This window comes from Dermacentor silvarum, chromosome 3, assembly GCF_013339745.2.
Source record: "Dermacentor silvarum isolate Dsil-2018 chromosome 3, BIME_Dsil_1.4, whole genome shotgun sequence".
Lineage (NCBI taxonomy): Eukaryota > Metazoa > Arthropoda > Arachnida > Ixodida > Ixodidae > Dermacentor > Dermacentor silvarum.
Window position 1 is genome coordinate 18,002,049 of NC_051156.1, and position 27,558 is coordinate 18,029,606.

General features: G+C 44.9%; 1 protein-coding gene across 3 annotated transcripts in view; it reads right to left on the minus strand.

Moving 5' to 3' along the window:
- The window catches only part of LOC119445352 (uncharacterized), a 170,118-nt gene that overhangs the window by 85,025 nt on the left and 57,535 nt on the right, over window positions 1-27,558 (minus strand). Inside the window, exons 2-4 of one of the 3 annotated variants that reach the window (XM_049663217.1) lie at window positions 20,280-20,416; window positions 5,699-5,939; window positions 2,630-2,727 (exon numbers count right to left, since the gene is read on the minus strand). In XM_049663217.1, the coding sequence (XP_049519174.1) occupies window positions 2,630-2,727; window positions 5,699-5,939; window positions 20,280-20,366 (426 nt within the window). In that variant the 5' untranslated portion in view covers window positions 20,367-20,416. Of the gene's footprint in view, window positions 1-2,629; window positions 2,728-5,698; window positions 5,943-20,279; window positions 20,417-27,558 lie in introns of all 3 variants that reach the window. The other 2 variants (XM_049663218.1, XM_037709662.2) reach the window with 2 other exon arrangements.

Genomic DNA, 27,558 nt, shown 5'->3' on the forward strand with positions numbered 1-27,558 from the left:
CCTCCTCCCTCATATTCCACGGTCTCCGTGTGCACCCTTCACCGTGCTGTGCCGCCCGCTCCCTGAAGTTTCGTTTACTGCCGTTATCGTGAAGCGAATGCGACAGAACATCCATACAAACTTGTTTTGCAGCCCTCGCTCGCTATGCGCGCCGTGATATTTCACGACTCGCACTCAAGATTCTGGTTTCAGCCTCACTGGCTGTTCGTTCGCACCACGTGCCCTTCTCCTCCACTTCGTCTCTCTTTCTTCCTCGAGCACTCCTTGGGGCGCTCGTTTGAGGGGAGCGTTCGCCGTCTCCGCTGATTTATGTAATCCCAGGCAGCCGCACTGTAACCGGTATTTCGTTTTCCACAACTGCACTATAAGCGATACGTGTATACATGGAGCGCTATGGGAAAATCAACGGGAGTCTGAAAAGACCGCACTATATCCGGTCCAGCACTATAAGCGGTTACGTTATAAGTGGTCTATACTGTATCGTGAAATGAAACCACGTATGCAGCTGCGCTCAAATTTCGTATTAGGGAGTATCGTAATAGTCAGGGAATTTTTTTCGCCTTTCTGTGCTTTAGTTCCCAACCTGGATGCACAAGGAGGCCCTCCTTGTGCATCATAAGTGTTCCTCACATGACGGTGATGAATGCTTTCTACACTGCGAAAAAGAATTGGTGCACTGCTTTGCGGATGAGCTGACATCACAACTAGAAGCCAGAAGCCACCAGTCCGTACGTGCAACGAATTCGCTTCAATTCAAACAAGAAAAGTGGCTAACATGGCTACCAATACAGATAGAGGTACTGTGAGCGGTTAGGGCCTACAACAAAACTGGCAAAAAGACAAAAGCACAATTACCTTTATGTTTATGATAATGCATTAGAAAACAGAACAATGTGCAAGTGAGCTCTCAGGCACTACTAAAAGGAAATCTGGAATATTCATAGTTATTCAGCGGCAAAACAAGAAAAGCTAGAACGTTTAGCCATCCCCATAGGTCAGTTACTCACAGGGGACAATGATAATGAGAAGGAAATTTACAGAAGAATTGTGGGGATGCGTGACTCTCGTGCGTCCCCTGATGTTTTCTCCGCATAGCTCGCGTCTCCTGTAGTCTGGCTTCTCCGCGTGGATAAGCACCGGAGGCGGTCGTAGTGGTTGCGGCACATTGCGAGAGATGGCGTGAGTGTCGTGATACTAACGCCACCGAACGGCGGGGTGACTTGGGGGAAAAAGGTCAAAGGCTGGTTCTCTTCGGGTTGGGGTCAGTGAGGAGCGATGCGGACGTCCCGCGCGTGCGCCGATCCACGCTTCGCGAGACCGTCTTGCGTGGCTAGAAGGAGGGCACCGGTATGGACGAACACGGATCGTTCGAATGCACCACCGTTCGCGTGACCGTACACGGGAACGACTAGGCACTGGTGTCACAGCATGGGCGAACTTATTCACTCGCTATCCGGTGGCGGTGAGTCGGACTTCCTTGATTTGTCGCGCGCCCATGTGAATGTTCCATTGGTAGTAATTCGGCTAGCGTGTATCAGTGTATGAAATGTGCAATAAATGCCCTCTTGATTGTTTGCGCTACTGTGTTGTCGTTCCTTTGTCCCAAGAGCACATGTGAGACCCCACAGAATAAAAATGGGTTGGAGTGCATACGGCAGGCATTACCAAACCCTGAGTGGGAGCTTACCACTGTCGTTGAAAAGAATAGTGTACGGTCATTGCATTCTACCAGTGCTAACACATAGGGCAGAAACTTGAGGAGCTAAACCATTGATGCTCGAGAACGAGTGATGGAACATGGAACAAAAATGAGAGAGCGGTGTGGATCAAGGAACAAATGGGGATATTAGATATTCGAGTTGACATTAAGAAACAAATAGAGCTGGGCAGGTCATGTAATGCGTAGGATGGATAAACGGTGGACCACTAGGGTTACAGAATGGGTGCCGAGGGAAGGGAAGCACAGTCGAGGATGGCAGCGGAGGGATGATGAAATTAGAAAATCTGTAGGCGCAAGTTGGGATTGGCTAGCACAAGACCGGGGTAATTGGAGACTGCAGGGGGAGGCCTTCGTCCTGCAGTGGACATAAATATATGCTGATGATAATGATGCTGCTTATACAATATCCCATCTCCTGCTACAGCCTGTAATAAAGGCTGGTGCAGTATATATATAAATAAATAAAAAATAAACTTCCAAATGATGCATCTGAACAGTCGGTCAAATGAGACAGCTTGAAATCCGCTTTTGTGCGGTGTGTGCTCCTCCTTGAGTTGTCCCCTACTTAAACATTATAGTTTTACAATCCTGCGTCTAGTATTCATCTAATATTAGTAATCATCTAGTATTCTGTATGAGCAACAGGTAAGCGACAAGGGTCTGAACACCCTTGTCGCTTGCAGACAAACTCACAAAAGCCTTATATGCACAACATGGGTGACTCTGAGACAATAGGCAGGTGTTACAACCTTGTTAATAAAGGCCGAGTGAAAAAAAAAAGAAGCCTGAACAAAAGGCGGAGCCTGCTTAATTTACGGTGGTCTTCGAGACGGGAGATGTTGAGTGCCAGGCCGCAACCATCCCCACCACCACCCCTGCCAGCAGAGAGAAAGTAGCAGAGGTGCCTACCTGGAGCCGGTCGTGTTCCTGGACAAGGCGCGCAAAGTGCTCTCTCAAGGCGGCCTCGTCCTCGTCGGGGCTGCCTCTGCCCACACCCATTGCTGCTGCTGCATTACAGGCACTGCACTTTACTTATCTGCTTACACTTCAACCCTCTTCCTTACACGGAAGTGCAAAGAAGAAAAAAATGGCACAATCACTTGGCACATCAAGACAGCATCGTACATGCGCAGAAATACTAGCCCGTGTTCAAAATCAGAAGCACTGCATGCCTCCTCAACTGAGTTTATGGCACATAAGTTCTGTGGAAGCCTGAAAGGCCGAGGAAAGTTTGTGAAAGGAAATCCACGCAGCTGTGGCACAAAGCTATATACAATGATATTGTCAAGTCGTCGTGATAGTGAAGAACTGACTGTGGCCCAACGGCGAGTCACATAACTAACTCTTTATTGGGCGAACCTGTGCACACAAAAGCAAGCTACACTACGTCAGTGATGAGCACATGCGCCGAAATCTGATCGCTGGGTCAAGCGCATTGGCTAATTATACATGGCTTGTCTAAAGTTCCAGCCTAATCGCTGGTGATTGCATGTGTTCTATGACGTACAAGACTATTCGTGTTGCACATGCAATCTGATTACAAAAGGTTTGGTGACCGCAGGCAATGGAAAGAACCAGCGATAACACACAGAAAGCTGCATCTTGCGCCGAGCGTGTGGAAATGCAAGCACATTCCGATATCTTCGAAGCGGCTGTGCGTGGTTATCGTGAGATAATTACGCGCAAGCTTGCAGAAAGGTTGCATGGAGAGGGCATTTTCGCTGCTCCCATGGCTTTTTCTGCCTAGCCACGACGTCGTGGCTAATTCAGCCGTGGAGACCGCCGCACGCCGTGCCCCTGCAGCACCCGTGTGAGCGGTGCCACTGTTGGTGTATAAGGTGAATAAATGTTGTGCCTTCAGTTAAACACTCGCCTTGTCCCCCTGGCCTGAACCTGCCGTGGTCGCAACTCCCTGCAAACCGCGGGTTAGGGGTCATAGCTCTGACTGTTAGAGCTGCTGCTGCGAAAGTGCTAGCGAGCGAATGCCGCTCCACTGAAGTGGTGCGATCCAGAGAAGGGTCAAGTGCACACGCACGAACTTGAGTAATGCCCTTATAAGCGATAACATTGCAACACAGATTGGCTTGTAAGAAAAATTCACCAAACTCAAACAATTTACATGCTTGTCAATATCCTGAAAAAGAACATATCACCATCAAAAAATAGTGAAGCAGACAAGTTGTAAGTTGTTCATGTTGTAAGCAATGTGGAAACAAATGAGCATGACTCAGGGTGCAACATCTTTAGTCGTGGACGCAGCACAACAAATGCAGTTGTCAGTGGTTGCAGATAACAGTGCCCCTCAGACAGACCAATGATTGCAGTGTCACCCAATGAAACAGCAGAGGAGCTGTCTGATCTGCCATTTTTCATAGGTGCACCTCCCAGAGATGCACGCGATGTGCAGTCAACCGAGTTGCAAAATGGCTCAATTAAATCGGCAGTGAAACAAGAGTGATGCCAATACATGTGCTGTGTGCACTGGCATTTCTGATGAGTGGCTGCGTGTAATTTGTTACAAAATGGTACAGTGCACATTTCCCATAAATAAAGCACTCACGTGGTAGACCTATGATTTCTAGCCACAGGACATAATTGTCAGCCTTGTCGTGCACGGTCCACAACTAGAGTTTGTTTCACACCATGGGGATGCAGAATGATTAACGTCTTGTGCTCTCGCTTCTCTGTGCACATCATTTTCCTGCTGGTCTAATGTTTTAATTTTCCTCGTAAGAGCTGAAAAAAACTTACAACTGGTTCTTTCGTGTGTGGCTTTCTAACTCTAATTCACAATCAGGTATGTGATCAGGTCTGTTCATTGGTAGGTACTAGGAAGTTTCACTCGTGATGCATTTGCTGCAAATTGTTTCTTAAACTTTCCTGGGAGGGGTATTCCGCACGACCAAAGAGCTGTAATAAAAAGATGTTGAAACTGTGTAAATAACCATGGCAACCTGCAAAGAGGAAGCCCCTCTCGCCCTGTAGTTCTTGCTGTGCCCATTGCATTGACTGCAAAAGGTTAGGCTGACCAAAACTGATCACACAAGAAATTACATTGACATGCGGACCCACGAAACAAGCTTGTCAACATGCATTATCCAGACCATTCCCTGGCTAAAATCGCATGTGTTTTTAATAGTTTCTAATGCATAATTTACATCTTAATATACTTCTGTATAATCCCTGTATATCATCACAATTTTGTGTTGATGCTGCATTTGTAAAGTACCCATTACTTGCTGCTTACTTGTTTACATAAAAAATTCTTTAAGTGCTATGTCTCTCTGCTTTCTATTTAGTACTTGGTCTGGTGCCTATTATCTATTTACCTGTTTTTTTTTTTTCAGTATTCTAAACCCATTATGTTTCTTAAACACCCTCGCAGAAGCACTATGTAGAAGAATAAAAAGGCTGGGCCAGTCAGTTGGCAGGCGGCATGCTTGGCGACTTACAGGCACCAAAAGCTGCCCCAACGCGCTTGCACAGAAGGCGCCACTAAGTTCTTCAATATGCCAACTTAAATGTACTAAAAGTAATGCATGCACACATACGAATGTGTCTAGAAAGGAGCAGAGAAAATACTAACTAAATGCATCTGTATGTTTTTGGTTATATTAAACTGCAAGAAAAAGTAAGCTTGCAGGTACTTAATGCTAACAGTTCTAGACCAAACTTTCAGCTCTCTAGGAAGCAAGAAAAGAAATATAGTGACTTCTAAAAAATGTGTGAGAAGCCAAAGGTCAATGAAGCAAGCGTGCTGATTCACTCAACATGCACCTCAGCTCCCCATGTATTTTCAGCCAATTAGGAAGTCATGGCAGCTGTGGGCCTCACTGGCCTCTCTATCTACCATTGCCTGCTGTAAAGTATGCCTCTATAGTTCGTACACAATTTCACATACTGCTTCACTGTATCTGCCGGAAGAGCCAGCAAAACAGCAGACCGGCCAGTCGTGCAGAGGGATAACCAATTACACACCAGCAGAAACAGGCTTAGGCTCTGGCCTGGTGGGCCTGCGCCCTGGGAGCGGTGGTGGGAGCTGTGCCTTGCGTGCAGACTCTGGCTGTGGCTTGCGTACTGCCACTGGCTGCGGCTCTGGCTGTAGGGAGCCGTGATAAGAGGCACTCATCGCTGCCGGCGCCGCACCACCAATGACTCGCATGCTGCCATGACGCCGCAGTTGACAGCTGCCTTCCGGTTGTGCTGAGTCATCCTTGGACTGCTGGATCGACACATCCATTGAATTACTCTTGTGCAACAAAACTTCATCTTCACAAAATGTTGTAAGCACAGAGCTGTGCTTTACTCCTTCTTTCCAAGTGAAGTGCTAACCCCCCAAGGTGTGGCTGTGACTCAGGCAGTCTGCCCTTGTTTGGAAGAAAGTATGTGAGCAGGAATCGTAGTGAGAATAAGTGCTGGAGGAATGGCACACATGCAGGGAGAAATTTTACAGCTTCAAGCCCACTTGTCTACTCCTTGCAGGTGGCTCAGGCCTGACGTGTGGATTAACAAAATACAAATCTCATCTTGAGAGGATGGTTATGCAGTTATGCCTGATATAACCTTTTGTCCTTACGGCATTGAGAAACTAATTGATTCATTAAAACTTACATCATCATCTGGTGTCGATGAAATAAATGCTAAAATGCTGAAAAACACCAAAACAAATGTGAGCGCGATTTTATGTGCTATATTTCAGCAGTCATTGTCATCAGGAGTGGTGCCGGAAGACTGGAGAGTAGGCAAGATTGTTCCAGTCCCCAAAGAAGGTCCTCCATTGTTGTGCTCTAGTTATCGTCCCATTTCACTCACCAGTGTTTGTTGCAAACTAATGGAACATGTTATTCACTCTCAGATCGTAAACTTTTTAGTATCCAATAACCTATTTCATCCTGCTCAACATGGCTTCCATAAAGGTCTTTCATGTGATACTCAACTCGCTTTATTTCTTCATGATCTAAGTTCTAACCTCGACTTGAACGTACCTGTAGATGCCATTTTCTTAGACTTTGAAAAGGCATTTGACAAAGTCCCACACCAACGGCTACTCCTAAAACTTTCCCGTCTCAACATTAATCCATTGGTACTAGACTGGATACGTAGCTTTCTCACTAACCGGCAGCAGTTTGTGTTTGCTAACACGCAGTCATCTAAACGATCTTCTGTACTTTCGGGCGTACCACAAGGCACAGTTCTCGGACCACTACTATTTCTAATTTACATTAATGACCTTCCTACTGAGATCTCTTCTAATATTCGATTGTTCGCAGATGATTGTGTAGTTTATCGACGCATAACTAACACTTCAGACATGGATTTGCTTCAAAATGACCTAAAACGCATTGAATTATGGTGTAACGAATGGTTGATGTCTTTAAATACTAAAAAAACCTCACTAGTTTCTTTCCATCGCAGACAGCATCACCAATCAGGGAAATACACCATATACGGCTCCGAAATATCATCCGTTGACTCATATAAATACCTCGGCATAACCTTTTCAACTACCCTAACTTGGTCACATCATGTCATTAACTTAGCCAATGCCGCGAATCGAACCCTCGGTTTTCTCCGCCGGAACCTAAAACTTGCTCCCCCATCAGTAAAATTATTGGCTTATGTTACATATGTCCGCCCTAAGTTAGAATATGCATGCTCTGTCTGGGATCCTCATCAACATAACCTATCTAATACACTTGAATCAGTTCAAAACCGTGCAGCCCGGTTTATTTACTCTGAATATTCTTATCATGCAAGCGTGTCGAACTCAAAACCCGTGCCGGTCTTACTAATCTAGAATCACGACGTCATATTTCTCGACTGTGTCTTTTTCACAAATTCTATCATTCATAACTCCAGATTCCAGCTATATTACCAGCTCATCGTCAGTCCAGCCGCATTAACCACAGAAAAGCTGTGTATCCTCCCCCGGCGCAGACTACCTCCCATCTATGATCATTTTTCGTGAAAACCGCAACGGACTGGAACGGTCTGCCTGCCGACGTCACGCACCACTCCGACGTACATCACTTCAAGGCTGCTCTCGAATCACTTTTTTGTTAAACTAAGCCCATCCCTCATGTAATACCCCATCTCTGGGGCCTTTGAGGTACAATAAATGAAATGGTCTGAATGCTTTCTGAATGCTGTCTGGAGTGCTACGAGATGTGGCCAATTTACACATGCAGAGGACAACAGAGGATGGTCATAAGATATTACTTGTCACTATACCAAAACACCCAAGTGTACATAATATTACAGGTTTTAAAGAATAGGTAAAGTGACAACTTATTTACTGAAGTTGACTTCTTCACTTAAAATCCCAAAACTTGTGTGTTCAGATATAATTTATGCTTTGTTTTGATCACAGAGCTGTGGACATCATCAAGTAGATATTTAAGCACAATGTACAGTTACACATAAAAGTGCATGTGTTGCTTGCATTTGTGAATATGACTAGTCACTGCTGATCAGAGAAACAGAGCGTTTGGCAATATACTGCAATGGGAGAGAGAACTGCATAGTATAAGCGCAAAACGTCTCTGTTAATGGAAAAGCACATGACATACAACAGCTTGTTTGAATTTCTTAAATGTGGGCAGCCCCATTCTTCAGCCACAGGGTATTTACCGCGGTGACACGAGGGGTGTAGAATTCTTAAATGTATTCACATATATGTCACACATCCCTAACCACCTCGACAAACATCAAATATTGCTTATGTTCTAGTGACATCAATGTGCGAAGGTCTCCTAATGTGAATCCAAATTAACTGCTCTTTGAATTGCACCATAGCCTGTAAATGGTGTAATGCACAAACATAAACATGGTGTACTGAAGCTGGTGTACGCTGCAATGGCATAAATGGCATGAAATTACACTACACAATGCACGGGATGAAAGAAAACAACTTTTGTCATGCTATTTAGTTCTATAAGGTTCAATTAAGGGGAAATACAAGTAAAATAATCACATTATAGAACTTCATAACTTCATTCCTTTAAAAAAAAGTTGTCGCAGTTTCACCTAAAAGGCGAAGCATCAATTGCGATAGCAAATTTGTAGAGAGCTATACAGAGTAACGATATTAGCTTTATCAGCTGTATAAATTTGGACATGCAGCAGCACCGGCAACACGCAGAACTGTTGTCGACGCCGTCGGCGTTTTGCCCGCGTTCGCTCAAAATGCGTGCGGCGTTGGTGACTGTTGCCGGAGCCTCTGATATAAATAGGCACTTGGTGCCGCAGCTAAACGTCGCCTCCCTTCCCTCCCCCTCCCCCACGGCCTCTCGCGCGTCGGAAGAAGGCGCGTTTGCTCTACATATATGGTGATTGTAAAAGAGGAAAGAGACGCCTACTTCTGCAGCCCTTAAGGGAGCACAGCGCAGAACGCGCGTTTGTTCTCCGCCGTGCGTTCACTCCCCGTGAAAGCGCGCGCCCCTCGCGCCCTTTCACTCGCACATACAGCGTTCGGCGCGGCGACGATTTCATCTCCATTGACGTCATACGGAACCTCACGGCGACGGCAACGCCGACGGCAGAAATCTGCTTTTGAGTGTCCATATAATTGCTATCGCAATAAAACATTTTTTAGATTTTGGTTGCAAAATTACGCTTCAAAATTCTATTTTTATGTGTAAACTAGTCGAGGCCCACCAGAAGACGGCAAAAAATTATTCCAATTGAGGCATGGTAGGGGCCTCATTCATGCTCAACTGATGATGAGGCTCACAAGTTTTGCCCAGCTTCCCTGGTGTAACAACAAGCAAGCCTTCACTAAGCTGGCAACAGTTTCCCACTTTCCCTAGGCTCCTTCCCACACATACACGAGAAGATGAAAAGCAGTAGGATGTGCTTCAATTATTAAGGTCCGTTCTGCAGATCCACTGTGGTCCAAAAAGGGCCACAATTAAGGGCATTGAGATCACAAGATGAGCAGCCAGGGAAGAATGCCTGGAACAGTTGAAGCTAAATCTCGCCATGCACTAAAGAAAGCCCGCTTGGAGGAGAAAGCTGCAAAGGGTGCTGAAAATGTAACCTACGCAGGAGGAGAATGTTGGTCTAGAAAAATTGGTCGGCATTTTGGCCAAATTTCGCGGAAACTGATTATCTACAATAATCACATTTAGTAACATTTTTCAATCTTGGCTGTTCTCACTTCTTGTGCACGAAGTTCTCATACTTAATGTGAGTAAAATATCAGCCAAATATTGCATGCATAGAACGCTGATATCTAGGTGTTATTGTAATTTGCAGCACTTTTGGTCATGTGGATCTTAGAAAACTACTCATCAATACTGTTGATAACTATTGTCAAAATTTAAAAATTTTTCTTTAAATAATAAAGCGAGAAGAAAATTTTTCAGCTGACTTGCAATGATTTGTCTATAAGGACCAATATAGGCCATATTGATAAGGAACAACCGCCACAGTGTGACGACCCGCTCCCTGGGCTTTACGCCAGCAAGATTATACCTTCTCCGATGTATATGAGACGGGACGCTTACACAAGGATGCAGATTGTTTGTCCCGCTACCCCGTCGACAAACCGGCTGATGCGGATGCCATTGCTTCCATTTTCTCTGTGTCCCGGTTGCTTCAAATTGGCAACGAGCAACACCGCGATCCTTCGTTACGAGTCCTCATCGACCGTCTGAAGTCAACGCCTGGCGACACCTCTCTCCGGATGTTTCTCCTCAAGGAGGGGACATTATACCGCCGCAATTTCGATCCCCACGGCCCTGACCTTCTGCTCGTCATTCCATCACACCTGCGTTCGACTTTCCTCAACCAACTTCACGACGCTCCCTTGGCTGGGCACTTGGGAGTCTCGCGCAAATACGACCGTGTACGCCGTCGCTTCTTTTGGCCGGGTCTCGCCCGCTTCATGCAGCGCTACGTTGCCACTTGAAGGCCATGTCAGTGCCGGAAGAAGCCATCTACACTTCCAGCTGGATGTCTCCAGCCAAGCGACATCCCACCCGAACCCGTTTTCCGTGTTGGTCTAGACCTTCTTGGACCATTTCCTCTCTCGGGCTCCGGAAATAAATGGGTCGCCATTGCTACTGATTACGCTACGCGGTACGCAATCACCAGGGCCCTCCCGACAAGTTGTGCTACTAACATCGCTGACTTTCTTCTACGACATCATTTTAGTGCACGGTGCTCTGCGCCAATTACTCACTGACCGTGGCCGTAGCTTTCTCTCGGCAGTCGTCGAGGACATCCTCCGCTCCTGTTTGACAAAGCACAAGTTCAGTACGTCCTACCACCCACAGACCAATGGCCTCACAGAGCGCCTCAACCGGACCATCACCGACATGCTTTTGAAGTACGCTGCGGCCAACCACCACGACTGGGATCTTCATTTACCTTATATGACGTTCGTGTATAATTCATTGCATCATGACACCGCCGGCTATTCACCATTCTATCTTCTATATGGCCGAGAACCCGCGTTGCCCTTGGACACATTGCTGCCCTCGCCCGCAGATGCCGACCACGTGCGCCAACTCGCCCGCACCCGTCTCGAGGCCTCACAGGAGCATCAGAGACGCCTCTATGATTGCCACCATCGCGACATGCACTTTTCTCCGGGTTCTCTGGTGCTTCTCTGGTCACCCATCCGCCGTATGGGCCTTTACGAAAAGCTGCTGTCACCCTACACTGGCCCATACCATGTGGTGCGACAAGTGACCGATGTCACGTATGAAATCATCCCCGCCGACCTCTCAGCGTCATCGTCAGCTGCAAGTGACATCGTTCACCTGGTGAGACTAAAGCCATACCATGCACCTTTCACCACAGATGTGTAGATTAAGTACCGGGACGGTGCTTCTACTGCCGGGGTTGATGATATGGAACAGCTGCCACAGTGTGGCTGCACTGAGAAGAATGAAGACGCCGTGTTCCCGCTTGATATAGCGTCGCCATTTTGGCCTCCGTTAGCTTCCCTGTAAATAAATTGTAAATAGCCTTGGGCATCAGTTACACGTAACAATCTTATAACATTCTCCTATGCTTGGTATGAAGCGTAAGCTTTGCACAAGAGACCATATTTCTCCCACTAGCAGGGAGTACAAAAGATAACTAGATGTGATACTGTGGAACTGAAAACCCATTCGATAACAGGAAATTGAAATCTATCATCATCATCATCAGCCTATTTTATGTCCACTGCAGGACGAAGGCCTCTCCCTGCGATCTCCAATTACCCCTGTCTTGCGCTAGCGTATTCCAGCTTGCGCCTGCAAATTTCCTAACTTCATCATCCCATCTGGTTTTCTGCCGACCTCGACTGCGCTTCCCTTCTCTTGGTATCCATTCTGTAACCCTAATGGTCCACCGGTTATCCATCCTACGCATCTATAGTCTGCCTGAATTTCCTCCAATCAGCTTTAAAATTAACAAAACTAGATTGCTAAGGAGCGTTTCCCATTTGACCACCTAGCCAACGATTTGGCTTGATGGCAACGTTACCTTGCACGCTAGAGGCCCGAATTATTTGTATTTGCCCTTGTTTCAAAATGCTTTGTACAAACGTGTTTTCAACTATTAGTAAGGATTTCGTGAACTATCAATACGTTTCCCCATGGATGCAGCTGACATGGAGCATGTAGGCATTCATGCTGTAAATGACAGCACTGTGGTGAAGAGTACTATCGGCATCGCCGACGCGTACATTAGAAACCACGTAGTCATACTATGTGGCATATTATCACACCAACCAGGCTCCTAGTACGAGTTATTTCATGCCTGTCAGTCTGGATCGACCCACACGTCTGCTCCTTTCTGTTTGCGTTTCTATGTTGAACATGTTCTACGTTTCTATGTTGGTGGGCCTCGCAGCAGCACATCGGGCACGATGCTGAGCAACCCCTTTTGCTTTGCCGTGCAGGTTTTGGTCGCCTTGATGCTGGCGCAAACGGACACTTTCTACACTTTTGGCTGTTCTCAGACTGGGCGCAGCATCGCTGGACGAGAAAGTGCTGGCTTCTGGGAATCAACGCCACGTGTCAACCAGTGTCCTTTCTTCAATGACTTTGCACCGACAGTGTGGACAACTGCGTCTACGCTGACCACTGTGACATCAGACCACGTCGACTTACCGGAGACTATAAGAACCATCGGCTATCGGATCCCGCTCAGTGGGCCTCGCAGCAGCACATCGGGCACGATGCTGAGCAACCCCTTTTGCTTTGCCGTGCAGGTTTTGGCCGCCTTGATGCTGGCGCAAACGGACACTTTCTACACTTTCGGCTGTTCTCAGACTGGGCGCAGCATCGCTGGACGAGAAAGTGCTGGCTTCTGGGAATCAACGCCACGTGTCGACCGGTGTCCTTTCTTCAATGACTTTGCACCGACAGTGTGGACAACTGCGTCTGCACTGACCACTGTGACATCAGACCACGTCGACTTACCGGAGACTATAAGAACCATCGGCTATCGGATCCCGCTCAGTGGGCCTCGCAGCAGCACATCGGGCACGATGCTGGAGAAATGCGCTTTCCAACGAGACCAAGATGGCGGCGCTCGGCTGTGCCGTTCCGGAGATATCGTGTCTTGAAAAACGCCATTCTTTCACGATTTCCGCGCAATTTTTCGCACCTTGGCTGATACAACTAATATTTTAGAGCACTTCTACTTGGTTTTCAGTGATGATATTTCGGAATCAGATAGAATAAGTTACAGAAACTGAAAATGTGATTTTCAAAAAATCGATATTTTAGCCATTTTTCGCGATGCGAAAGCCGCGTCCCCCTTAACTGGGTTAACTTCACGACCCAATGCTCCAAATCTCCTGAATCTGAAGCACTCGACATTGCCTATGATTTTGATCTCCTACAGGTTGTCCGTGAGCCTACGAGAAAACACAATAACTCTGAGTCAGTGCTGGATTTATTCTTTGTAAGCGGTAATATAACAAATGATATTATGGTTGAAGTAATGAATGGCATCTCGGACCACCTTGCTGTTGTATTAACATTAAAAGGTACGTTATTACGTCAACCCCCCCCCCCCCCCCCATAATCAGGGTTCATACAGGTTTCCAAGAAAAAAATTCAAGGACTTTTCAAGGACCTTTCAAAAAATTTTAATATTTAATACGGTAGTTCACACACGTTACATTTTATTGGACAGAACAAAGGAAAGTTATTTGACTTAGTGCACGTACAGTTTCATTCGACTAGATGAAATTCTGAAGCTCAGGGCAGGTCTTTTAGTTTCTTTTCTATTTGCGTCTTAATGCTGCCGAGTTCTTCAGCCTTCGCTTTTGCGGTCTTTCGCAAGCTGTTTGATTTCACCACGTGCGAGATGTCACCAGTTCTCAGCCTTTTTTTCTGCATATCCATCTGCAAAGTCCGTTAAATCGGCAACGACTGCCTCAAGCTTCTTTTTCTTCGTCTGTAACCCTTCAACTTCTTCCATGATTGTGCACCTTTTTGTCTGCTTTGAGTTTTCCTGGTACAGTTTCTTTTCCGATTCCAAGTGTGCACCGTAATGCTGCCTCGCTGCGGACACAGCTATTCTGAGTTCTTTTGTTATAGAAACATTCAAAATTCCACCTGCCCTGTCCACTGCGTCACATACGATACGCTGTGAAATGTATGACAAACCTTTCAGATTCTCTACGGAGATCTGGCGGTTGACGCTAAACCCCCGTTCGACAGTTGCTTGCCCGTGGCTTAAAACAAGCAACAGCCTGACTGCTTTCCACAGCTCTTTGTAGGAGGGATTGAAGCTCAGGAGGTCATGATAAAACTCATCCAGGCTCTTCAAAATTTCACGCGGTGGGGGTCCAATGTATCCGGCGCAACCCAAAGTTTGTAATCATCGTTGCTGAGCCAGGCGCTTTGGAATTTACATTTCCCAGGCATTATTCTGAACCATGCGCACCACAACCGAAACGGGGGAAAAAGCAAACAAAGCGTCGACGACACCGGAGCGCGCACGCAGATAAACAAAGCACAATGTGGCCAACAGACAACGCTCAGGCTATGAGGCTGAACCTGTTTTTAGTGGGTTGCCAATAAATCCAGCCCAAGGCGAACCCCTCAAAAAAGTGAAATACTACCAAATTCAACGGTTAAGATTCATGTAACTGCTTTTTCGTTACAAATAAGCATGATGGCACAATTTGTATTTTTCCCGAGGAGGTCGAGACGCTCTAGCCTCATTGTGGCCAGCAACTTATGGCTTTTGGCCAACCCCGAAGTCGAAGCAAGCCAGAGGGAAAAAAAATAAAAAAGTGCGCGACGGACGCGCGCTCGCTTCTTCCTCGAGCAGGAAGTTTGACTTCGCGGTCCCAGCGTTGCGGAGAGCAATGCAGTTTGCCGGGACCACCCTCAACCGCCATATAATGTGAGTCGCACTGTTGGACCCCGTGAAAACCCCAAGAATTCAAGGGTTTTCAAGGACGCAAAAGAAATTCCAGGACTTTCAAGGCCTTGAAAACGGAACTTTCAAATTCAAGGGTTTTCAAGGATTTCAAGGACCTGTGCGCACCCTGATAATGAAAGTGAAACGTTTCCCAACTTTGCTCGCGCAGACAATGAGTCTGTCATTGATGAGTTGAGCATTCTATATAACAGTTTTCAATATAATACCTGTAGTGTGAACGATCTTTGGATTCTTTTTAAACAAATTACACAAGACTGTATAGAGCGCTTTATACCAAAGATAACTAAGAAATATATGCACAAAAATCGTTGGGTTACTCGAGACACTATACATTTGAAGCGCAAGATTAAAAAAGCGAAGGTCCTTAAAACCAAACTGTCAGGAAATGAAACGTACCATAGACGAGGTATCAGAGCAGTTAAAAATACAAACTGCAAAAGATAGAGAAAAATATTTTGGCAAAACTGTCCCCGGTTATATAAGAACTTCTCCCGGAAATTTTTGGAGAGCGATTACACACCATTCAAATCCTAATGAGACATTTATCATAGATGGAACATGTGAAAGCGACGAAGAGGTAATTACTTCCGCTTTCAATGGATATTTCAAAAGTGTTTTCACCAAAGACAACGGATGTTTGCCAGAATTCAGTGCATCAGTACCCCAGATGCCAGATATACAAATTTCGGAACAGGGTATCCTTAACTTATTGTTAAACTTGAATGTTAAAACGTCCCCAGGACCTGATGGAGTACCAAACGCTTTTTTGAAGCAGTACGCAGAATGGTGCTCTAAGTTTCATGTACTGTTCACGAGGTCATTGAGGGAGGGGGTCATACCGGACGACTGAAGAACAGCCAGAATCAAGCCCATTCATCAATCTGGAGATAAAAAATGTATTACAAATTACCGTCCGATATCCTTAACATCAACAGCTTGCAAAATTCTGGAACATATAGTACATAAACACATAGCCAATTTTTTTGATGAGCATAACATATTGACAAACGCTCAACATGGTTTTCGGCGGGGATATTTTACCACTACCCAATTAGTTAGCATTATACATGATTTTGCAGAGGCTTTAAATAAAGGGAAGCAGGTGGACGTAATCTTCATGGATTTTAAAAAAGCTTTTGATAAAGTGTCGCACAAAAAATTAATGTACAAATTAAGCTACATAATCAAAAACAACGAGATATTAAATTGGATCAGAGCTTATCTTTCAAATCGATGCCAATATGTGGTGTTCAATAGGGTTTCCTCCGAGGGGGTGACAATTGATTCTGGCGTTCCCCAGGGGTCCGTTCTCGGGCCTTTGCTTTTTCTTGTATTCATAAATGACATTGTTAAAGACATTTCTACAAATATTAGGTTGTACGCTGATGATTGTGTTCTGTATAAATTAGTAAGTTCTGTGAGTGATCAGGTGGAGTTAAATGACGATTTTGCGAAGATTATTTTGTGGTGTGAGCAGTGGCAAATGCCCATCAATTTAAAAAGAAAACTGTTTTCATGCATTACTCACAATAAGAGACCCTTGCTCTTTACTTATTCTACTTCTGATCAAGTACTTTCTGAGGTTGAGCAATATAAATACTTAGGATTGCTGGTTACTAACAAACTTTCCTGGAATACACACATAGATAATGTTGCAGTCAATGCCTTAAGGAAATTGTTCTTTTTAAGGCGTACGCTCAAGTTAGCTACCCCTCAAGTGCGCATTCTTGCCTACAAATCCATTATCCGTCCTATGTTAGAGTATGCCGTAGTAATTTGGGACCCTTCCACTAAATCCAACATTGAAAAATTAAAAAGAATACAGAAAAGGCTCTAAGATTCATTTACAACTCATATGGTCGCAGCTCTATTAGTGAATTAATAAAAAAGGATATTTTCCCACCAGTTACTGATAGAAACAGGGCCTGTAGACTCAAGTTCCTTTATCAATTGGTAAACGGTTATTACAGAATTAACACATCACATATACTGACTCCATCTACAGGATACGCAACTAGAAACCGACATTCGCAAGCAATTATGCCTTTAAAACAAAGAGTCAATTCTTTCAAATATTCTTTTTTTCCTCGTACAATAAACGATTGGAATAACCTCTCCAACGAAGCTGTAACCCAAAAATCTTTGGTGTCCTTTGAAGAGCGTTTATTTTAAATGTGCCGTGTCCTTCTAATACTGACTTGTTATTGTCTGTTCTTTTTTTTTGCCCAAATGTATGTTTCCTATCAAATGTACCACTCTGCTATGGCCTAACCAGACCGCAGTATTCATAAATAAAAAAAATGTAATTTTATGTGAAGCATTCTTTTCTGAGTCAACCCAACTTTTGATGTGTATCCTGGCATTTTTCATGGGCCAATCCTGGAGATAGGGCACTCTAAGAAGGTGCCATTGGGGCCACTGCCACTCTCAACAAGGCTCTCTGATGCACACACAATGTGCAACTCTATGACGCTAACTAACGTTAACTATGAAACTCTTTGACGCTAACTTGGGTCAATGGGTATCAACAAACAACACCTACATAGTGACATCTTCATCAATACTTCTTTTTGGGCGAGTTGGTACATCTTGAAACTTTGGGTAACAGCGCAAACAGACGACCACAAGAAGGTAGACACGGACACACAGGCGCTGACAGACACGGACACACAGGCAGCGCCTGTGTGTCTGTGTCTCCCTTCTTGTGGTCATCTGTTTGCGCTGTTACCCAAAGTTTCAAGATAGTGACATCTACATTAGGAACATGTTAACTAGAGTTAAATGTGCTTTCATTTTTTTTCGGATTATCGCTATCTGCAAGATTGTGGGTCAAAGGGAAATGGCTATCTGAAAGGCGAACAGCTGCACCATGAGTGGCACGTGTGAACGGTGCGAAAAAAACTGTGTAAGGTTAGGTCTCGTACAAGGGAAGCGGCTGTCGGCAGAAACAAGGGCTTAAATTGCCCCAACCATGTCAGAAACAGCTCTGCAGGCCTGTGAGTGTTCGTCTGAGTTGCACTTGGTAGCTGTTTTTACCGCTTTGTGACTTAGTCTGGCACGCTTTACAAACTGTCTATGTTGTGCATAGACAAAATAGAGCCAGTCTATTTTTTACAGTCTCATGATGACATATGTCGTGGCCACTTCGTGGCTGCAACATTTGTGGCAAGGCCTCTACTAGCGTGGTTCAAGCACATTTAAAGCAATTGCGATGCGATAATTTGTGCATTGCAGTGCAGCTTTGTAGCAAAGAGATTCCCGTTAGCTAGAACTATGCTTTATTTCAATTACCTTATGGGCCTCTTTCAATATTCAACAAAAGTGATAACATTCTTGCAACACTGGTGCTTCAAACCTCTTTGTATCAAATGTCCTTAGGCTCAAATATGATGTGTGCGTTGCTACGGTGTTCCTGTGGAATAAAGGAATCTCCACTGTGACAGCGGCGCGGAAAACTCGTTTTATTCTTCTGAGCGTTGTTCAGTAGCATCCATCTTGAAGAACATTCCATATGCCAGCACTGCACTAGCCTCTTTTACCCGCGGATAATTCAATAGTTCCTTGCAAGCGATGCACAGCCTATTCGAAGCTTTTGCACTTCCGATTTACTGCAGGTACTCTCACCGCCTTAGCTGAAACTGCACACGAAGAAATAAACATATTGAATTACTTGAATGAGTATCAATAGTTGCCACATGAAATGCCATTTAAAAAACCAAGTAGCCTCCCTATGCTGGGTGACTCAGCCACCAAAGCTCGTCTCGTCTAGCGGCCCCGCTGGCAGAAATGATTACACGCGTACACTTATGCACGCATTGGCATCCCAAGTATGAAGAAATGCTCACGCACATCTTTTATTGCGATAGCAATTATATTGACACTCTAGGCGAATTTATGCCGTCGCCGTGAGGTTCCGTATAATGTCCACGGGCGAGAAAATCGTCGCCGGCAATCGCGGTTCGCGCACACAAGGGCGGGAAGCGGGAAGGAAGTGCGCATTCTTCCAGTAACACATAACACTCCGGAGGGAGGGTAGCGAGGTGGAAGGGTCGCGCTTCACTGCGGTCGCGCGCTCCCGCTGGGCCGTAAGTCTCCGGGGGAGAGTGGGCAGATGGAGGGGCCACGCTTTACTGCGGCTGCGCGGTCCCACCAGTATAGAAGGCTCAGGGGGGGGGGGGGGAAGGGGCGCGCTCTGCGCCGCGAGCGCCCGCCTGCACCTATCTATCTGCGGCGAGAACAGAGTCCACCCTCCCCGTGTTTTTCGAGGCTAAGATCGCGTTGATGCCAGCGCTGGCATGTAGCTCAATTCCCTCGCTGCTGCTGCTGCTGCGCTGGCTCACTCCATGGTATCGACAGCTTGATTTCACGGTCATCGAGTGAGATGCGTTCGGTTTGCTTGTGCGCGCGTGACACCATGGAAACAAGTTCATACGAACAATAAAACTACTGTCCTTACTTTGTATAGTTTTCCACTAATTTGCTATCACAATCGATGCTCCGCCTTTCAGGCGAAACTGCGACTTTTTTTTTCCCGTCCTCGATGAAAAACGCCTTGACGATTTCACATGCTAGTCAATCTGCAAAGAGAATCTTGCTTTCGTCTATTCCTGGGGAGCAGCAGCAACCTCGCCAATGCGGAGACAAATTCGAATGTGCGTTGCTTTCAAAGAATTCCTGTGCTGTCTTAGGCACTCATTCATGCATCGACCCATCTATCATATATGTCACACATATGCACCACATATAACACCACATGTCATAGGAATGTCATACACAACAGCTTTGTTTGAATTTATTTACATATGTCACTTTAATATATATACGTCAGTCTCTAGTAAAATATTTTCAGGTAGTGCTCATGGTTTTTTTTTTCCTGTCGTCATTGTCACTTCGCGCTTTTATTAACTATGAATCCAGACCAACTCGCCCAGTTTGCCATTTTACTGTGGTTTTGGCACGAAATTACAGAAATTGAACTCTAACCTGCATTTTCTCGTGTAATAATCATTCTATTATGTACGAGGACATTAGCAAAAAAAACATTGTCAGTCTAAGCTGATTTAGTGCTTTTCTTTCGTGTCCCTAAAAGGCATCATACGTGCAGACACCGTGTTGAGATTTCGCAACGGAAGCTATTAGGAGTAACATCCTGACTCACCTGCTGCTGCATGGTAGGTCTGGGCAGGCGCAGGCTTTTGGACCTAGCCAGGGTGGACCGGCCAGGGGGCCTTGTCGAGGAAGACATGCCTTCGCGGGAGAGCCGCCGTTACTACGTAGGACCGCCCATCAGATCCCCTGCACAAGAACAGACAGGTCAGAACCACAACACATGCTCATCTGACATGCAACAGCAGCAAATATAATCGTAGGAAGTATAAAGAAGAGATGCTATTTCAAGCAGACTTAAAAAGTGATCACGTCCCTGAGCTGTCTTCAGGTCTCGGGAGGACTGCTCGCGCATGAACAGATGATCGGTATCTATGTATCCTTACTGAATATCACACCGCAGTGCTGCAATTATAGATCTCAGTGCCGTATTCTGTCTACTTGTGATACGTACAGAATACTTTAGCAACATGTAAGGTGGAAGAAGAAGAATCTATAATTAGCAAGGATGGTTACCCTACCATACAGAGTTATCTCAGCACGTTATCAAAGGTCTTTCTGTCTTACAAACCTAGTTGTTCTCTCACAACGGTTCTATAAAAGCCCAAAATTGGTTCGAGCAAGTTTGCAATTACCGAAACTGACGCAATTTCTCAGAACGTAGGTAATTTACCCCACTTTGCTCCCATATTATTAATTATCTTTATCGCTCACAGGCTGTCTACAATTTCTAACTTGCTGCTAAACTTGATTCGGGTTACCGCTTATACGTCTCTGTACACGCATTCGTTTTTATGTGTCTTTTGTTTACTATTGCGCATGCTTGTCAGCTTAGTTTTCGAGCGCTTAGTCACAATAACAGGTTCGGTGTAAAAGATGAAATCAAAGGTAATTATTGGAAAACTGTGCTGCAGCCACAACCAGTCTTACCCTGTAGAGCTCGTGGGTTTACATGCTTGAGTGTTCATAACGACAAATAAAGCACAACAAGCACGCGCTCGTAACCCAAGAGCACCGAGCACTGTTTTGAATACAATGCAGATGTTTCACTAAGAAATAATGCATGATAATGACTTCGCGCTCAAAAGCACACCAGGTTGTTAATTATATACCACATACCACAGTGAGCTTGTAGTCATTTCATTTGTCGCAAATTTAACATGTGAACCTGCAGGCTGATCCCTTCGAGGAATCCAGCTTCGAGCGAAGCCGGGCGGACGGCTGGAAGAATGCTGTGTCAAGGTGCTTGCATTCAGAGGCTTCCTTTAAAAAGGAATCCAGAAGAGGATCAATCAGTGTGTGCCATGCAATATTCAGGGGCAAGTACCAGCGAGCAAGCCTACCTGTCCACCGTAAAAGAATATTCCAAGCCAACAACCTTCACTGCCCAAGCAAAGAAGCAATGAAATCGCTGCAGTCATGTCAAGAGCACTTCAATGACATTGTTGCTGGACTGACACGGTCTTCAAAGTGAGGTCGCCGGTGCTAATTGTGACTAGTTGTTTCACTGGAATTCTGAATGTGGAGGCATGTCGCCAGCACAAGGAGATTGTTGAGAACCTTCTGATCTCCGGCTATGCTAAACTAAGACTGCGTGAACTGAAAGCACGAGTGATTGAGTGGCATGGGAGCAAAACATGCCCCAGGGTCAGCCTTTAATAATTTGGCTCATTCGGTGCAAATACAGTCCACGTTTGTTGTTTGACGTATTACTTCCGAAATAAATGACTAGGGGTGGCAACTGCTCTCCCCACGGCATCATGCAATGTGTATTGCCTCTTTCAAAATGAGTGATCTAAATGTATAGTCGCGATCAAAAGTTTGGAGACCACAGCACCAGCAAAAAATTATAATTTATTCAAGCGCGGCTGCGCAGCCTGGAATTGGTTTAATGAATTGTATTGAGCAAACAAGCGCACATATGCTTGCGTACTTGATTTCAGCCGGAATGTCCAGGCTGCGAAACAAAAACTAAAAATCGCGGCACCTTTGGTCCACAAACTTTTGATCGCGACTGTACCTTGCAAACATTTGTGACCATTTAGTATTTTACATTTAGAAAAGTTATGTGCAGAAATCAAAGGCCCATGCGGTCTGTGGTGTCAGTTTACAACTGTAAAAAAAAAAGAAATGATTTTTGATGCACCAGCTACAGAGACAAAGTTGCTTGGCTGCGTCCGAGCTTAAAAAAAAGGGATAAGCAAAAAGCCGGCAGATCCCACGCCCTGTGGGAATAGATGTTATGCGAAGCTATGTGCGGGGAGCCTACCAAGTTAACGAAATGACCATGAGAGCACCAAGACGTAGGCGGCTCTTTCATGACCTACATGACACGCATGTAATGACACTCATGTCATGAGTCCTCAGGAGTCCCTTTAGCTACACCTAAGAGACCTTAAGGCGAAAGCCTTAGTCATGCTTTTGACTATGACTTCAACCGTCAACCTTTAGCCTTTTCCTTCACTTAAAACCACATCCGAACCCATTCCATTGGTTCTTGAGTGTTAATCTTTTTTTCGCTGAGTCACTGACGTTTTTGCTCAGTCATGCTCATGAATATGACTTCGGCAACCATCCTTTAGTGTTTCCTTCACTTAGTTTCCACATGAGAACCCATTTAAGTGGTTTTTGAGTGTTAATCTTTTTTCGCTGAGTCATTGTCATTTTTTACTCACTCAAGGTTATGACTATCATTTCTACCATCATCCTTTAGTGTTTCCTTCACTTAGTGCCCACGTCTGATCCCATTCCAGTGGTTTTTTAGTGTTAATCTTTTTTCGCTGAGTCATTGTCATTTTTGCAGTCATGCTCATGACTATGACTTCTACAAGCATCCTATAATGTTTACTTGACTTAGTACCCACGTCAGAACCTATTTCAGTAGCTTTTGAGTGTTAATATTTTTTCACTGAGTCATTCTCATTTTATTGCGATATCAATTATATGGACACTTCAACCAGATTTCTGTCGTCGCCGTGACGTTCCGTATAAAGTCCATGGGCGATAAAATCTTCACCGTGTGCAGTATTCCCCCGCGCACTATCACGGAGAGCGAACACACGGCGGAAAGCAAACGCAACCGTCGCGCGACAGGCCGTGGAGGTATGGAAGGGAGGGAGGCGGGGCGATGCTGTGCTGCGGCACGAAATGCGTATCTTGCAACCGGGCACAAGGAAACTTGCCACTCAATCTCCCACGCAAAAGCAAGAAAGCGGAAGGCAGCGCGGGAGGGACGGGGGGGGGGGGGGGGGGGGGCAGCTTTTACTCTGCCAACAACTCCGCTTGCACTTTGCCCGGCTGCGGCGGTCACCTGCACCGTCTCTTAAAAGCGATCTCTACACGACTCTGACCTTTGTATGCGCTGTGCATTCACCGCTCAGTTTCTGTTGAAGCGATAGACTGCACGAACCTTCGCCTGCTGTGGCAGCTGTGCTTGCTGCTAGCGTTTTGACAGTCGTTGTCTGCGGTCGTTCAGTGTGATCTATTCATGTTTGCTTGTGCGCGCTGACACCACGCTTGTTAATTCAGTTCGTAAGTGAATGTATCCAAGTTTATGCAGGCGATAAAACTATTATCCCTATTCCGAATAGCTCTCTACTAATTTGCAATCGTAATTGATGCTTCGCCTTTTGGGCAAAACAGTGGCATTTTTTTGCTGAGTCATGCTCATGACTATGACTTCTACCACCATCGTTTAGTGTTTCCTTAAACTTAGTACCCACGTCAGAACCCATTTCAGTGGAATTTGAGTGTTAATCTTTTTTCGCTGAGTCATTGTCATTTTTGCTGGGTCATGCTTATGAATATTATTTCTACCATCATCTTTTAGTGTTTATTTCACTTAGTGCCCACGTTGGAACCCATTCCAGTGGTTTTTTAGTGTTAATCGTTTTTTCGCTGAGTCTGTCATTTTTGCTGGGTCATGCTCATGACTATGACCTCTACCAGCATCCTTCAGTGTTTCCTTCACTTTTAGTGCCCATGTCAGAACCCATTTCAGTGATTTTTGAGTGTTAATGTTTTTCGCTGGTCATTGTCATGACCTACATGACACGCATGTCATGACATTTATGTCATGACCTATCACTTATGTTCGTCATACAAGCGTCATACTACGCCAATTTTGGTACCTATCAAGTTAACGAAACGACCATGAGAGCACCAAGACGTAGGCGGCTGTTTCATGACCTACATGACGTGCATGTCATGACATTTAGGTCATGACCTATCACTTATGTTCGTCATACACTCCTGTCATACTATGCCAATTTTGGTATCTACTAAGTTAACGAAACGACCATGAGAGCACCGAGACGTAGGCGGCTGTTTCATGACCAACATGACAAGCATGTCATGACATTCATATCATGACATATCATTCATGCTCGTCATATACTCATGTCATAGTATGCCAATTTTGGTACATACCAAGTTAACGAAACGACCATGAGTGCAGAAAGACGTAGGCGCCTAGATAGATAGATAGATAGATCATCATCATCAGCCTATTTTTAGGTCCACTGCAGGACGAAGGCCTCTCCATGTGATCTCCAATTACCCGTCTTGCGCTAGCGTATTCCAACTTGCGCCTGTAAATTTCCTAACTTCATTCCCCCATCTGGTTTTCTGCCGACCTCGACTACGCTTCCCTTCTCTTGGTATCAATTCTGTAACCCTAATGGTCCACCTGTTATCCATCCTACGCGTTACATCGACTGCCCAGCTCCATTTCTTCCGTTTAATGTCAACTAGAATATCGGATATCCCCGTTTGTTCTCTGATCCACATCGCTCTCTTCCTGTCTCTTAACGTTAGTCCTCAAATTTTTCGTTCCATTGCTCTTTGTGCGGTCCTTAACATGTTCTCGAGCTTCTTTGTTAACCTCCAAGTTTCTGCCCCATATGCTAGCACCAGTCGAATGCAATGATTGTACACTTTTCTTTTCAACAACAGTGGTAAGCTCCCAGTCAGGATTTGGCAATCCCTGCTGTATGCACTCCAACCCAATTTTATTCTTCTGTAAATTTCTTTCTCATGATCAGGGTCCCCTGTGAGTAATTGACCTAGATAAACGTACTCCTTTACAGACTCTAGAGGCTGACTGGCGATCCTGAATTCTTGTTCTCTTGCCAGGCTATTGAACATTATCTTTGTCTTCTGCATATTCATCTTCAACGCAATTCTTACGCTTTCTCGATTAAGGTCCTCAATCATTTGTTATAATTCGTCTCCATTGCTGCTGAATAGGACAATGTCATCTGCAAACCGATGGTTGCTGAGATATTCGCCGTCGATCCTCACTCCTAAGCCTTCCCAGTCTAAGAGCTTGAATACTTCTTCTAAGCATGCAGTGAATAGCATTGGAGAGATTGTGTCTCCTTGCCTGACCCCTTTCTTGATAGCTAAATTTATACTTTTCTTGTGGAGAACCAATGTAGCTGTGGAATCCTTGTAGGTGTTCGCTAAGATATTCACGTATGCCTCCTGTACTCCTTGATTACGCAATGCCTCTATGACTGCTGGTATCTCTACTGAATCAAATGCCTTTTCAGAATCTATGAAAGCCATATAGAGAGGTTGATTGTACTCCGCAGATTTGTCGATTACCTGATTGATGGCATGGGCATGATCCATCGTAGAATATCCCTTCCTGAAGCCAGCCTGTTCTCTTGGTTGGCTGAAGTCAAGTGTTGCCCTGATCCTATTGGAAATTATCTTGGTGAATATTTTATACAATACGCAATATGCAAGCTAATGGGTCTATAATTCTTCAATTCTTTAACGTCTCCCTTCTTATGGATTAGTATAATGTTGGCGTTCTTCCAGCTCTCTGGTACACTTGAAGTTGTGAGGCGTTGCGTATAAAGGGCAGCAAGCTTTTCAAGCATGATATCTCCTCCATCAGCTTTTCCCCTGGTCATGTCTTTCATGGCCCTTCTAATTTCATTGCTAGTTATAGAAGGAGCCTTTGTATCCGGTTCATCACTATTTCGAATGGAACGAGAAGAAAGGGAACGGAGGGGCTCGATTTTTATTAATTATATCATAAGAAGCCAACAAACAATAACACCAAGGACAACATAGGGGAAATTACTTGTACTTGCTAATTGAATTAAAGAAATGATAAATTAATGGAAATACCCCAGAAAGTGGAAGAGAAAACGGCTCTGCGGTAGCTCAATGGTGAGAGCATTGCACGCGTAATGCGAAGACAAGGGTTCTTTCTCCACCTGCGGACAGTTGTTTTTTCATCCGTTTTCATTTCCATTAATTTATCATTTCTTTAATTCAATTAGTAAGTACAAGTAATTTCCCCTATGTTGTCCTTAGTGTCATTGTTTGTTGGCTTCTTATGATATTTCGAATGAAAGTAGCTTGGCTGTTTTGGGCACTGTACAGGTCAGTATAGAATTCTTCCGCTGCTTTTACTATGTCATCGAAATTGCTGACCATGCTTATCTTTCAGTGCATACATCTTGCCTTGTCCTATGCCAAGCTTTCTTCTTACTGATTTAATGCTGCATCCATATTTTACGGCTTCCTGAATCTTTGCCACGTTATAATTTCGAATATCACTTACTTTCTTCTTGTTGATCAGTATTGACAGTGCAGCGAATTCTATCTGATCTCTTCAGTTGGACACTTTCATGTTTTGTCGTTTCTTCATTAGGTCCTTTGTTTCTTGGCAGAGCTTACCTACTGGTTGCCTTGGTGCCTTACCTCCCACTTTAATTGCTGCTTCTGAGATCAGCCTAGTAACGGTTTCATTCATTACCTCTATGTTATCTTCATCTTCCTGTTCTAAAGCTGCATATTTGTTTGCAAGCACCAGCCTGAATTTGTCTGCTTTTACGCTTACTGCATCTAGGTTGGCCTGTTTCCTCTTGACTAATTTCACTCTTTCTCTCTTCAAACTGAAAGAAATCCTAGACCTCACTAACCTATGGTCACTGCACTTTACCTAACACTTCTACATCCTGCACTATGCTTGGATCGGCAGATAGTATGAAATCTGTTTCATTCCTTGTTTCTCCATTAGGGCTTTTCCAGGTCCACTTCCTGTTGCTGCGCTTCCTGAAGAAGGTATTCATTATTCGAAACCTAATCCTTTCTGCGAATTCTACTAACATCTCTCCTCTTGCATTCCTAGAATCGATGCCATATATGCCGATTGTTTGCTCGCCAACCTGCTTTTTCCCCATTTTTGCATTTAAGTCGCCCATGACTACAGTATACTGAGCTTGCACCTTTCTCATTGCTAATTCAACGTCTTCATAAAACTCTTCTATTTTTTCATCGTGACTAGAGGTTGAGGCTTAGGCTTGTACTAC